Source organism: Sturnira hondurensis, unplaced genomic scaffold, assembly GCF_014824575.4.
Source record: "Sturnira hondurensis isolate 20B ecotype Veracruz unplaced genomic scaffold, ASM1482457v3 Scaffold0014384, whole genome shotgun sequence".
In the NCBI taxonomy this organism is placed as follows: Eukaryota; Metazoa; Chordata; class Mammalia; order Chiroptera; family Phyllostomidae; genus Sturnira; species Sturnira hondurensis.
In genome coordinates, this window is record NW_028087015.1 from 17,934,244 (window position 1) to 17,948,970 (window position 14,727).

The 14,727-nt window shown below is 45.4% G+C and overlaps 1 protein-coding gene across 6 annotated transcripts in view; it reads left to right on the plus strand.

The window, feature by feature from the left end:
* TRIO (trio Rho guanine nucleotide exchange factor) overlaps positions 1–14,727 on the plus strand; it is a 328,151-nt gene that overhangs the window by 135,614 nt on the left and 177,810 nt on the right. For all 6 annotated transcript variants that reach the window (XM_037063022.1, XM_037063020.1, XM_037063018.1 and 3 more), the window contains exons 7-8: positions 2,597–2,788; positions 13,371–13,502. In XM_037063022.1, coding sequence (XP_036918917.1) covers positions 2,597–2,788; positions 13,371–13,502 — 324 coding nt within the window. The remainder of the gene's footprint in view (positions 1–2,596; positions 2,789–13,370; positions 13,503–14,727) is intronic.

Here is a 14,727-nt window from a genome sequence, read left to right on the forward strand (position 1 = left end):
TTTCAAAATATTCTGAAACTTCAGCTAGTGTTGAAAAGCACATTCAGTCTACTCTATCATGTATTTTAAAAACCAGAAATATTTAAGGACATTTTGGCATTGTTCATGACAGATGTAGGCATCAACAGAGAACAGGAAGCATGAGGTGGGAGACAGGAGCGTGGGTTGCGAATACAAAGGTTTTTAACTCTGACTCTCCTACCTACGGTGTGACCTTGGGCCAGCCGCTGAACTCGGAGCCTTGGCTTCCTGATTGGTGAAGTGGGGATAATGTCCGCCTTCCATGCCATTAACATTATTTTGTTTTCTTTGCGTATGTAAAATGCTAAGCATAGGGCTGAACACATAGTAAATATTCGATGAATGGTTACCACTGTCAGTGATCTCATCTATTTAATTAAAAATACTTTTAAAACAAGAAACTTTGAAAAGTATGGGCTTTTTTTCTTTTTTGGCTTAAGTATACTTTCTGATTTCCTGCAATACACTTCTACTGTGTTTCTAAGTTGAAGTGTTAAGGAAAGGAATGTGGTAGCTGCCCTGTGCCGTGTGGGTGAGGACTGGGGAGAGCCTTCCAGGCCTGCCCTGCCCCTTGCTCTCAGCAGCTCCACGAATCCTTAGCCTTGGCATTTGGTTGTGGAGAACAAGGGCCTGTTAACCTCAGCCCTTTCTTGCATTACTCACTGCGTTTTAAATGCTTCTGGAAAAAGGAGAATACTATCGATAAATATCAATATGCCAAGTTGACAGTGTTTAAAGAAAGCATCTAAGGGGTACCAGCAAGTGTGCTCACTCAGCTCTCACAGATGCTTTGGAAGGAGTGCTGGTAAGAACGGAGGTGAGGGTGCTTCCATCGATGCAGGGAAGTGTGGGCCGTCGCGTCTGAGCACAGGCTGCTGAGCCCCAGACGTGATGGAGACGTGATGAAGGTGTCAGGCACCGACCGGTCCCCTGCAGTCTGTGAGCACAGTCTGTTGAAGGACATGAATGTAATGCAGGAAACTGTACTGGGTTCTAGGGGCAATGAGTACCCTCAGTGGGCCCCACAGTACAGCCATCGGAATGGACAGCTCTTGTCAGGATTCCAACAGAGAGCTCTGCTTGAAGTGTTCCTAACAGAGCTTGCGGGTGGATTTGCCTCTTTAAGGATGTAGAGAAAGCAAACATAGTGATCCTAGTTACCTGTCACTAGAGAGAGAGTATGCTATGAGAAAGGGAGGCACTGCTTTTGACTTAAAGGACATTCATGGGAACATTCATGCCGCAGGAGCCAGCGAGGCCAGTTCCCCACTGATCGTGGCCTTCACTGGCTGTCACAGCCTCACAGAGTGTGCTCTCTCGCTGCCACTCTCGACACCTGGCCATCTGTTAGCTGGTCCCAGCATGTGGGTACAGCCCAGAACAGTGTCTCAGCCGCTGACGTCCGTGGCTCTCTGATCCCAGAGCTAGGTGACTCTACTTAGTTCAGGTTTGGGTCAGAAATGGAGGAAAAGTTGAGTGAAAGAAGGTACGGGGAAAGAATGGACAAATGAATCCCCCAAGACGCTTACGTGGGTGGGCTGCATAACAGGTGACAACCGTGCAGCTCTTGCTGAGGTCTGGGTGCCAGGCAGTGGGAGACTGGCCCTAAGGACCAGTGTAGGAAGGGAAGAAGAGAGGGAAAATGTAGAGGAATTTGGACAGGGAAGGTGACGAGACGCAGGGGCAAGGCTGGGAGGAACCAAAGCTGTGTCTGTGATTTTGGGGGGCCCACAGAGAGTGGGAATGTTCTGATGCACCACAAAGAAATCATAAGTATGTGAAAAAAAGCAGCCTGGGCTTCGTTGAAGGTGTGTATCTCCCCGCCATGGCCCCCAAGCCTTGGTTGTAACAGGACCCTTGGAATATCGAAGGTGGAAAGGGAAATACCATGACGAGAACTTGCTTTGCAAAACATTCAGGGTTCTTTTTTGTTTTAAGCTTCGGTCCCTTATTTTGCAGTAAATGGGTAGACCTGAAGATAGGAATTTCAACAGAGTAAAAAGGCTTGATTTGACATTTGAACTCAGCATCGTTCTGTGCCCCAGTTCATTCTCCGTGGAGAAAGTGGATCCATTTACAAAATATTTTCAGCTGGCACTGAAAAGATGATTTGGGATTGTATAAAAGGAGAGCTTGTTTTCACACAAATAGCCTTGAATTGCTAAGTACATATTTAGTGGTTTAGAAACTAAAATGTTGGGTCCCTGCAGTTCTGGGTAACTGCTGGTTGGTAGGCTTGCCATCTGGACCCTTTTCAGGATCAGGAGCCAAGGAGTGAGTAATAGTATATTTGTGTGCACACACTTGTGCATTTGATTGCTCTGGACCTAACAATATGACTTTCAGCTAGCTGGTTTGTGATTCTCCACTCTTAAAAACAGAAATGGGAACTAATCTGCAGAGCTTATAGAAATCCACGTGGCAAATATGTGTACTATTACGTAGCAGGTGATTCTGCCATTTAAAATGGGATAAGGGAATAGGCCATTTTTCAGAAAGTGCTATTCCTGTGTTTTAAAAGAAGCCTCTTGTTTGCCCTCCCCTAAGGAGCCCTCTTTCTCTGCCCCTTTCTCAGAACGTGTATGTCAACATAAACCGGATCATGTCGGTGGCCAATCGCTTGGTGGAGTCTGGCCACTACGCCTCGCAGCAGATTAAGCAGATCGCGAATCAGCTGGAGCAGGAGTGGAAGGCATTTGCCGCCGCGCTGGACGAGCGCAGCACCTTGCTGGACATGTCCTCCGTTTTCCACCAGAAGGCGGAAAAGGTCAGTGCCCATCACAAGGCGGTGCCCGGAACACGGCCTCCTCCAGGCCCTCCATCTCTGCAGCCAGATCCTTGGAGACCTTTTGTGTGGCAATTAATAATCTGCGCTCTGAATCAGTCAGCGTTGAGTGAAAACCCCAGCTGTCTCTCTGCTTGCTCTGTAACCTTACGCTAGTGATATAACCTCCCTGTTCCTTAGTTTTCTTATTGTAAGGTAGGAGTAAAAGTCTCTGTGATATAAGTTCGATAATTCATATTAGGTGCCCTGCACAGTGCGTTGCATACGGTGAGTACTAATCAGTGGTAGCCACTGTTCTGTATCCCTCTTCTCCCCTTCCTCCCCTTCCTCCTGTTATTATCACTGTGGGATTCTAGTTAGGGTGCTTTGGCAGCAAGTAACAGAATGCCTGACCATCAGGTTTAAATATCAGGGCTTTGTTCTCCTCTTGAAACAAGAAGTGAAACACGATAAGGAGTTCTAGCTGGACGACGATGCCAGGGCTGGGGTCTGCTCTTCTTGGTCAGCTCGACCTTCCCCCATGGTCACAGGACGTATGCCACAGCTCCCGGCACCAGCCCTTCAACCGCGGTGTCCAGCGAATGCAGAGCTGGCACTGAGTGTCTTCGCCCCTCACTTTTGTCAGGGAAATACTGTTGTCAGAGGCTCCCCCCACCCAGGGCCTTCCCATAGTCCAGCAGTGGGGTGCACCTGCACCTGGTGCAAGGGAGGGCAGAAGGGGCAGTTCCAGCGTTTTAGGCCCCACAGCAGCAGGCAGGCTCACCCAGCAAGGGCTGGTCGAAAGAGTGGCTGAGGGGTGGGCAGCTCTCAGTGTTTGCCACAATTACCAAATGCTGTGTGCAGTGCTGACGTGGTGGCTTCACGGGCTGGTGCACTGGTCAGAAGAGCTGATTTAAGAGGTACAGTGTGGTGTGTGCCTGGAGCACTCCCCACACCTCCACTGTAGTCCCCTCATCCAACAAACGGGAATAAGTGCACATGCTCTAAAAGTAGCAAAAGGAAAGCAATGTGCTTGTGACAGACGTCACGAGACGTTTCATGGAAACCGTGCTGGACAGGGAAATTCTTTTTTAGGTTGTTGGCAAAGAACACAGGAACTTTAAGCCACTGGAAAGAAGTATAGAGAAGAGGCAATGGTTGTCTTATTTTAAAGAAAAATGCTGATTCAGCTATTCTGCAGAAAACTGTATTTGTAGGGATTTGCACTGGTGCTTCTAAGAAGGAAATATTATCTCTTTAATCTGGAAATGGCCTCTGTTGAGGAGCGGAGTCAGTAAGGGTAGGACGGAGGCCCCAGCGTGCCTGCGCTTTGGGCAGGGCAGCTAGCATGTTGCACAAGACACTAATTAGTAGTGATCTCAACTCCTTTAAAGTGTGAAGCAAGAGAGGAAACTGAGTGGAATATGAAGAGAAAAAACCTTAATTGCCTCATATAAAAGCTACACTGTGAAAAGGGACTTTGAAGTTTCAGTCGTGAGATTTTTCTGCTTACTAACCATATGCATTTAACCAGTTTTATGATAAAGGATAAATAAAAGCTCCCACACAAAAACAGCTCTTTTAAAGTAATAGGAACCCCCTTTGAGATAGAATAGCACTGCCCACAGGACTCTGTGACCCGCTGTGGACCTGTCACTGCGCAGCGTAGTGGTGCGTGGCTCATGGGCATTCCTGTGAGTGGGCAGGCGAGCTGTGTGCTGCCCGCCCATGGCTCAGCTGGTGTGCTAACCAGCAGGGGGCACCGCTGCCCCCTGGGACTGCCGTGGAGGTGTAAACTGGTAGTGGGTCCCTAGAAAGGTGTGTCAGGGTGATATGAATAAATCTGAATTACCACCAGCCACTGGGGTGAAAGGCAGGAAGTCTGAAGCATAACAACACGTAGGGGAAGTCTCCTTCGTCAACATGGCAGGATGGGGCATTCTGAATGAGCCCAGGAGATGGATTGCTGCTCCGACCTGCCTGAAAGTGGTCTAGAGAGTGAGTGGCACTGGGCATTTTTCCCCGCCATGCCTTATTATTAAAAGTTTCGTGCTTGCAGCAAAGTTGAGGAAGTCTGGGCTATTTTAATTTGGATAAAATGAGGGGCTGAAGGTTATGGATTTGAAGGAAATTAAGCTAGATGACTATATTATTGAACAGAATATCTTGGTATCCTGTGTAAACAATACCAGTGCTTGGGGTCTCGAGTGTGCAGGTCAGGTGTCCAGAGAAGAAGCCATATTTGAGCTTAGGGACAGAGTGGCAGGGTGGCCTGGTGAGGGAAAGGCCCGGCATCTTCGATGGACCTTGACCGAGGCAGTGAGGCCTACCCAGGCAGTTGAGACACACCCACGGCACTTTAGGATGTCTTCAGGAAGTGTTTCCTTACCCTCAAGTGAAAATGCATTGTGTATCTTCCCCTTCACGGAATAAAAAAAGTAGGATCCTTGAAATTCTGATGTGTGGAAGACGGTCACATTTACTAACATAGGTTTTCCTCTACCCAAGAAAGCAGTTACAAGACTAGGTCAACTTTGTTCCTTCTCATTTTTTAAGATGTTATTTGTTATATTTTAGGGAGAGAGGAAGGGAGTGAGAAAGAGCAGAAGAGAAACATCAATGTGTGATAGAAATATCCATCAGTTGCCTGACATTCCCCCCAGCCAGGGACTGAACCTGAAATCTAGGCATGTGCCTTGACCGGGAATCGAACTGGCAACTTTCTGGTTCACAGAACAGCCCCCAACCCACTGAGCCGCAGCAGTAAGGGCTATTCCTTCTTTTTAAATGCTTCACCTTCCAGTTATGCTTAAGCTGTTTCCATAACCATTGTAGGGAAAGGACCAGACATTTGGACATCATAAGTTAGGTGTCCATCGTAGTCACTTCTCTGAACACCATCCAGAATTTCATTAAGAGTTTAAATCTTATGAGGGGGGCATAGGACTGAACTGTGTGACCCAGTGGTTACTGTGTGAACTGTGGACATAGGACTGAACTGTTAGACCCAGTCTAAGGAGGGGCAGCAACCATCCTGTCAACTGCAGGCCCTGCGAGGGACATGTGTGCGCTGAGCCCCCAGCCTCGCTGCTCTGTCTCTGGATGTTCTGGCGTTGGCATTTGCTGTGGTTTCATAAACATGCATCTTCAGGTTAAAACTAGATGAGAATGACGCTGCGTAGGTGTTTACTCTCCAAAGATGTCTGGGCCGTTATTTCTCTCTCAAGGCCTCATCTCCAGTGGAGGTTGTGCAGAGTCAGAATATCAGTGTGTCGCTATGGAGACACAACCTCTGTGTGAACAATTTTACCAGTAGATGGCGTAGGGTGCCCCAGCCTTCACTTTTTTGGTCATGTGGGATGGCCATTCGACAGTCCCTTTGTATTAAGAAGTTCTCATAGCAAATGTTATTAGAATTACATTTTCACAACATAAAGAAAGAAAGTGACTTGCCCTGGCCAGGTGGTTCAGTGGGTTGGAGTGTCAGCCACACACTGCAAGGTCATGGGGTCAGCCCCTTGTTGGGCCCCTACGGGAGGCAGTTGATCGATGTTTCTCTCACACCAATGGTTCTCACTCTCCCACTTCTTCTTTCTCTAAAATCAATAAACATATCAGGTGAGGGTTAAAAAATAAAGAAAGAATTAATTTTACTACACCTTAAAATCTTTCATTTTTACTTTTAAAAAAATATGACCATGACCAGAGCTACACTGCCCAGTGTGGTAGCCAGTCATCACCTGCAGCTCTAGAAGTTCCTTCAAGTCCAATAAAATATACTTTTAAAATAATTTGAAAGTGAAATTACGTGGACGTTCACGTCCTTAGTCACAGTGTCCATGTTCAGGTGCTCAGGGGCCTGTGGCTGGTTGCCAGGAAGCACAGGTCACACTTCCATCACTACAGGGAGCTCTGTCTGTGCCGGTGGAAGTTTACCTTCACAGTGAACCCTAAACCCCATCTGCTTCCTTTATCTATGGCTCTAAGGGCCTCTAATTTGATAATACCCCAAAATAAAGTTAACAGCCAGTATTTGCATAGTCCTTTAAAGGTTACAGCTCTTTAAACAATATCTCATTTCTTCTTTAAGTCAGACCAGCGATGTAAATGGGGCTGCTGGCGTTGTCCTTGTGTTCTGTGTGGGGAGGGATTTGCCCGTCGTCTCAAAACTTGTACTTCCATTAGGTCTGTGAAAATCTTTTAGTCCCTGACTGTTTCAGAAACAAGCACTTATATTAATGATCTCACAAAGTTTCACTTTCCATAAAAATTTTAGAAGTAACATTTACTGTCAATATGACAGTTATTGTCTGGCTAACTTTATCATAAGTCTGGGTTGAAATTCAGAGGAAAATAATATTGCCTCAGTATTCCCTGTTGAATTTCTAAGGCAAATAATACACATCTAATTGTTTCCATCCTAATGTTGTTTTACTTTATTAAAAGCATAGGCGTAGTTCTCGGCTTGTAGTAAAACAAAGTTCTCGTGGAATTGAAAGGAATTGGAGTAAATAAATATATGTGTGTATATGATAAAAATGTGTTCACGAAAAATTAATTATTCAGGTGTAAGGTGCTTAGAAGGATCATCAGCCCATTTTGGTTCGGATGGAACCCGTCTTCTCCAGTTTATCCGTTGGCGCCGTCAGGGCTGGGCTCACCAGTGGGACAAGCCCCATCATTCCTGTGCTTTTCCTGGGCAGTGCTGGGAGCCCGTCTCCCCTTGAGGCACCAGGAGAAGGCAGTGCGCTGGTTAAGAATCAGGGAGTGGATATGATGAATGAAAACTTAGGGTAGCGTTTTCTAGAAATAAAAACAAAATGAGGAAATTGGAGATAAGAAAGAAAAGAACTTTAAAGTTTGAAATCATATATATTTTATATATGTGTATAAAATTCAACCAGTCCTAATTTTTTTCAGAGGAAAATATTCTTTTACATATTTTATTTTTTAAGTATATTTTATTGATTGTGCTATTACAGTTGTCCCGTTTTTTTCTCCCCTTTATTCCCCTCTGTTCTGTGCCTCTCTTCCCACCCCACTCCCCTTAGTTCATGTCCATGGGTCATTTTCATATAAGTTCTTTGTCTTCCCCATTTCCTATACTATTCTTAACCTCCCCCTGTCTATTTAGTACCTACCAATTATGCTTCTTATTCCCTGTAGCTTCTCCTCATTTTCCCCCCACCCCCTCCCCACTGATAGCCCTCCATGTGATCTCCATTTCTGTGATTCTGTTCTTGTTCTAGTTGTTTGCTTAGTTTGTCTTTGTTTTTGTTTTTGTTTTTAGGTTCAGTTGTTGAAGTTGTGGGTTTGTTGTCATTTTACTGTTCATATTTTGATCTTATTCTTTTTCTTAGGTAAGTTCCCTCAATATTTCATATAATAAGGGCTAGGAGATGATGAACTCCTTTAACCTGACCTTGTCTGAAAAGCGCTTTAAAATCTGCCCTTCCATTCTAAGTGAGAACTTTACTGGATAGAGCAATCTTGGATGCAGGTCCTTGCCTTTCATGACTTTGAATACTACTTTCCACCCCTTCTTGCCTGTAAGATTTCCTTTGAAAAAATCAGCTGACAATCTATGGGAATGCCTTTGTAGGTAACTGTCTCTCCTTTTCTCTTGCTGCCTCTAGGATTCTCTCCTTCATTTTAATCTTGGCTAATGTAATTATGATGTGCCTTGGTGTCTTCTTCCTTGGGTCCAACTTCTTTGGGACTCTCTGAGCTTCCTGGACTTCCTGGAAGTCTATTTCCTTTGCCCAGTTGGGGAGGTTCTCCTTCAATATTTTTAACTTTTTCATTGTCGGACTTCCATACAGTTCAATTTTCTGGCAGTTATGGTTGTTTTTTGTTTTTAAATTTGTCGTTGTCCTTCTTTTGGTTGTGTGAGGAGGCAACGTGTATCTACTTAGGCCTCCATCTTGGCTGGAAGTCCTACATAAGTATTTTAAAACTTTACATTTTAGGGAGCTTCTGTCCCTTTGTCTCCTAATCTGAGCTAGCCACCTGTGCTCAGTTGCCACTCCGTCACGTGGTGGTGGGGGTGAGAGGTGGGTGGGGGGCAAATTCACTCGCTGTGAGGACCCTAGCTCTGGGTGGCAGGAGGAAAATGAGCCAGAGGGCCAAGCTGCTCCCGCATTGGAAGCCTTCCCTCTCGTTCAGCAGATGGAGATTAGTGGAATAAATGCTTATGAAAATCAATCTGCTAATTAATCATCTGAGCTCCTTCTTTAAAGCTTATATATTAATTATTCTTCTCTCATCTGCTTTCTGTATTTTGCTGTGTATAATGCATACTTCTTTGCCCACATTTTTGAGGGGAAAATAAGGATGTGCATTATACGTGGGTATAATCATTACATACCATGGGTATAATAACAATGGGTATAATAATCCCGTGTATATGTGCATTATATATGGCGAAATATGGTACTTCAGTTTCGCAGCCAGCCGACCCAGACTCCCTTTATCTTTTATTCAGCATACTTTAAAAAGTCACCATTCTGCTGAGCATCAGAATCCATTAGAATCCGTTAGAATGCCCAGCTTCAAGCTGGCCCCTGATCTGGACTCTGGGAGAAGCATTTAAGTCCCTTGCACTCCCTGGACTTTACCCTCAGACTAGCCAGGTGCTGGGCGTTCACATACTTGATCTCCTCAGCACTTAAAGCATCATACACTTAATTGGCTTCTCTGACCTTGCCAGAGTCCGGGTGCCTCTCCTCTTGTGCCTTAGGAAGTGTCAGGCCCTGTGCTGGGCCGGTTCCCTGGTGTTGCAGTCCCAAACTGTTGTTTCCAAGGTGGTAACGGGTGTGTAAACGAGGGGAGGGTGACGTATCAGCCGAGCAGTGGAGAAGTTTTTGAACCACACACTGGCACCCGCATGTGCATGATGCTCATCATCGTTTTTCCAGTTTCTAGAAGGTTCTATTCTATTGGTACCCACTGCATTCTGCCACAGACTTGGCCCTAGGACCCTTTCTCCCTGTGGAGCCCCTGTGAGTACCCTCTTTCTTGGCCCCAGTGGGACTGCTGCATCGGTGGCACCTGGGCTCAGGTCCCTCGGGTGGTCAGCCGTTCAGAAAGCATTCAGGGCCGGGGCTTGCCCGCTGGGCTCTGGGGTCGCCCTCTCTTAAATAAAAGGCAAAAATTGTGCTGACCCGAAAGTCCCTGCCAAACCGTGGCCGGGTTTTTGTCTGTCGTTGGGATATTTTAGCCCCGTGAGTTCAGATGCGCAGAATCCTTCCATAGGGTGTCCACGTGACACTCCATCCTTCTTTGTGTGTTGAGAACGTGGCTGCATTTTTTCAGGTACATATAATCAAATACTGTCAGGATACATTAAGAAATTATAAGTAAACTACTTTTATTATAGGTGTATATAAATTTATTGAATGATTCTCTTTATTAGTTGCTTCAAAAATTGGAGTTGAATATATTTTACTAGTCATTTGATACATATTAGTCTTATATTTCTGCTTCTTGTGAAGTAGTGTATGACCAGAACTTGTCTTCACCTTCTTATGTCAGAAGCCTCTTAGTGTCTTAAGAATATGTTGTAACTCTTTTTTGGACTCTTCATAGTGACCAGTGTGTAGGAGCAATGAATTACTGACTTGACCTGATAATTTATTAATGATGATGGTTAACCTCAGTCAATTCACAATTGAAAAAGGTTTATAATAACTCAGTAAGTGGTGTTAAATGCAATAATCAAGGGGGAGATAGTGAAGTTAAGATCAAGAATAGTTAGAAGCATTCAACCTGACCTAATTGACATTTATAGAACATCCATCCCAGAAATACTTAAAAATATGCCTGATTAGTCATACCTGCATATATGTGGAGGGAGAGAAGTGTGAAGGAATTTTACGGCTACTTCCATTGCCTCGAGGGTGCTGGGCTGGCACTTTGGGGGAGGGCGATGAGGACACTGCCCGGTGTGAGTGCCCGTGTAGTCATGTTTGCAGCCACCAGAAGCCACACGCTGTCAGATGACCCTTCATGCCACAGCACTGGTTTCAAGCTCAAAGATTTGCATGCAGATATTTTTCTGAGCCAGTACATTAAAGCAAAAGGATTTTAATAAAGTTCTTATTTGGATGACTTGTCTACTTTAAGTTTCTGAAAATGCCATAAGTACATAGGAAAGCATTCTCATACATGTATTTTAAGAGAACCATAGCATGGTCCCTTGCTAGGGACCAGTTACCCTGTTTTGAATAGCCACCCTCTGCATTCCCTGGTGGGCAGAAAGACGGCGAAGAACTGGAGCGAAAGGGGTGAAACCCAGGGAATGTGTCCCTGTCTATTTGGCTCATTGAATCAGCATCCTTAATTGGGCCTTCTGCTGCTTGTCTTTGACACTTAACGTGATGGATGCTGATAGGAGCTCCTGAGGAAATTTGGCAGTGTTTTCTCAGCCATTGGTGAATCCTGGGCATGTGGGGTGGCAGTGGGGAAAATTGAGGAGATACGGAATGGCAGGCAGCAGTCCGCTCTGCAGCCTGCAGCGCCCTCTTCCTGTGTACGTGCGAGGGGGGGCCCGACCTGAGCCACGAGGTGCCTCCTCTCCTACCCTTAGAGTCAGGGGGCCTAGCTGAGGAGTTTGGGAGGGCTCTCGGTTTTCTTTTACCCTTGTGTGTTGCTTTTAAGAAGGTAGAAAAACGGGCCCATTGTCCTTCCTAATGTTAAGCAAATGACTTCAGATATTTTACCATTAGCACTTAAATTTCTTAAAATTACAGTTTACATTTAATATTATTTTGTAGTAGTTCCAGGTGGTTAGCATAGCCGGTCGACAGTCACACATCATACAGGGTGTTCCCCATGGTGTTTCAGCTGCCCACCGGGCCCGACCTGCAGTTACAGTGATTCCGTGGGCTGCGTTCTCAGGACTGTGCTCCGCTTTCCCGTGACTCTTTGTAACCTCCAGTTTGTGCTGCTCAGTCCCCAACTCCCCTCTGGCAGCCATCGGTCTGTTTTCATAGTGTCCGTGAGTCTGTTTCTGTTGTTTGTCCATTTCTTTTCTCTGGATTCCACAAATATGTGAGATCTTAGGGCATTTGTCTGGCAGACTTATTTTACTTAGTGTAAGAGCCTATATCCTCTTGGCTCATCCATACTGTCACAAACGGGAAGATTTCTTTTCTCTCTTTTCTGTGGCCAAGTAATATTCCCTTGTAGTCACAGGGTGTGTAAAAAGGTAGGTTTACAGTTGTGAGACATGAGACACAGTTTATTACACAGTTTATTCTTGCATCATTTACTAATCACTGTGTTGTTTTCTGTGTGGACAACTGTTAACCCACTGCTGCCCCCCCTCCCCCCCGCCGTGGGACCACAGCTCGTTTGATCTGCCTGGGCTGCTCCGTGTCTTGGCTGCTGTAAGTAACACAGCAGTGAACTCAGGGGTACCCACATTCTTTCAAATTGATATTTGGGTTTCTTTGGATATGTACCCAGAAGTGGAATGGCTGGGTCCATGAGGCAATTCTATTTTCAATTTTTTGAGGAAACTCCATACTGTTTTTTCATAGTGGCTCCACCAGTCTGCATTCCCACCAACAGTGCACGAGGGTCCTCTTTTCTCTATGTCCTTGCTAGCACGGTGTGAGGTGTTATCTCATTGGAGTTTTAATTTGTGTTTCTCTGACGATTAGTGACATCGAACATCTTTTCACGCGTCTTTGGCCATCTGTATATCCTCTTTGAAGAAGTGTCTATTTAGGTTCTCTGCTCATTTTTTAACCCCTTATCAGATGTACCATTGGCTAATATTTTCTCCCATTCAGTGAGTTGTCTTTTTGCTGTTGTTGATGGTTTCCATGGTGGTGCAAAAACTTTTTAGTCTGGTATAGCCCCATTTACTTTTTTCTTTTGTTTATCTTGCCCAAGGAGATATATCAGAAAAGATATTGGTAAGAGAAATGTCAGAGATTTTGTTGCCTGGGTTTTCCTCTAGGACTTTTACAGTTGTGAGTCTTAATTTAAGTCTTTAATCCATTTTGAGTTTATTCTTGTATGTGGTGTAAGAAGGTGGATAAAGACAGCCTATTCATGAAATAGTGTTGGGGAAATTGGATATATATGTGCAAGAATATGAAAACATTAGCAATTTAATGTAAGAGGAAAGGAGGAAGGCTGGACTCCAGCTCCCGGAGTTGCACCTTGCTGTCTGGCTGAGGCCAGGAGGGTCCTCCGTGGTCACTGGGGCAGGGCAGTGAGAAATGTGAATTCAGATGTGGAGTGGGAAAATTAACCAGGAAGCCGGAAACAGGTGATGCAGGGCAGAGCTGCTCCAGGTGTGTTCCTTGACGGGGGCCACAGAGTGACCCGAGGTCACGTTTCCAGTTCAGGTTTCTGGGCCCAGCCCCAGTGCTGCCAGGACCTAAACTCAAGGGTGGAGTCCAGGAATCCGATTTGAGAACCCACGGGAAGGCCATTTGAGACAGAGATTCAACTGGCTGTCTTCGTAGAAAGTCTCAACTACCCTTATTTCAAAACCACGTTAAAAATAGCCATTTTTCACTATGCATTGCCATTGATAGACACAATCTTTTTTTTTTTTTAACCTTTCAAGTACATGAGCAACGTGGACTCGTGGTGCAAAGCCTGTGGGGAGGTGGACCTGCCATCGGAGCTGCAGGATCTGGAAGATGCCATCCATCACCACCAGGGAATATACGAGCACATCACCCTGGCTTATTCCGAGGTGCGTGGTCAGTTCAACTTCAGCCACAAAGCAACAGTATTTTTGTGTCATAGCACAAAAGCTGGGGGAAAAATGGAAATGTTGGCTAGTCCAGAAAAACACTTTTGATTTTTTTAGTGGAAACCACCATTTTATTGTAACTTTTGAACTTGAGTAGGGGTGAAAGCTAGTGAGGAAAAGAGGATGGTGGGCCATGAGCAGAGGTCTCGTGGCCCTGCCACACTCGTGGGTTTCCTTTAGAGGGCTCAGGTTTTCATCTGCTAACATAAGTGGGTTTCCAGTCTTCTTGTCTACATGTATTTAGGAAATACACGATTGCATGCTGTTCAGTCTAGCCAAACTCTATTTAACCCTTCTGAATGGAACTTTCTGGAAAAGGGGCAAACCCAATGCAGCTTCATGTTCTGGACTGCAAAGCACCCACTGTTTCCTTCCAAGTATGCAAAGCTAGTTGCTGTTTTAGAAATCTGTGTTGCTGTTTTCTTTATCATTTTAGGGTGAATTATTTAATATAATTACTCTGTTTTCTGCCACCTTCTTCCATGCCAGGCTTTGGTGTAAGAACTTTACGTAATCGCTTATTTAATGCCCCCAATTTGGGGGCTCGTGATATTATGAACCCCACTGTTACAAAGGGGGAAACTGAGGCTCAGCAATGGGGTGACTTGTGCCAGGTCAAAAGCTCTAGGAGGTGGAGAGAGAACGTGAGCCCAGGCAGGCTGGTTTCATGCTATCAGCTGCCTTGGTGTCATATCATGTTAGGCACAGTGATGGTGACAACTGCAGAAAGGTTGAGGCGTGCCACTCTTGGTCACATCCTGGTTATTTGGCCCTTCAGGCTAGCCTGCCTTCATGACATGGGTTAATTCCTGGAGTGAGTGGGAGTGCGTAGGAATTCCATGCCTGCTTGTTTTTCCCAGGGCTTTCTCCATTCTCCTTCAATAATGAGCCTCTGTAATACTGTGGATGCTAGTGGGAAAGGTTAGTGGGAGGCTTATGAGGTTAGTGAGAAAGGTTAGTGAGAAAATGTTTCTCACCCACTGGCAGAAGGCTGGGCACAGAGTAGATGGTCAGTAAATGTTTAATAAATCTTTAAATCCAAATCTTGTGCAATGTGAACCACAGCCCCTGTGAAAGTTATGGGGAAGAGTCTGGCCATTTGCTTTTCAGTCTGGTGCTTCCTGCTTCCCCAAGCGGCCATCCTTACCTGATCCCTGAGTGCTCA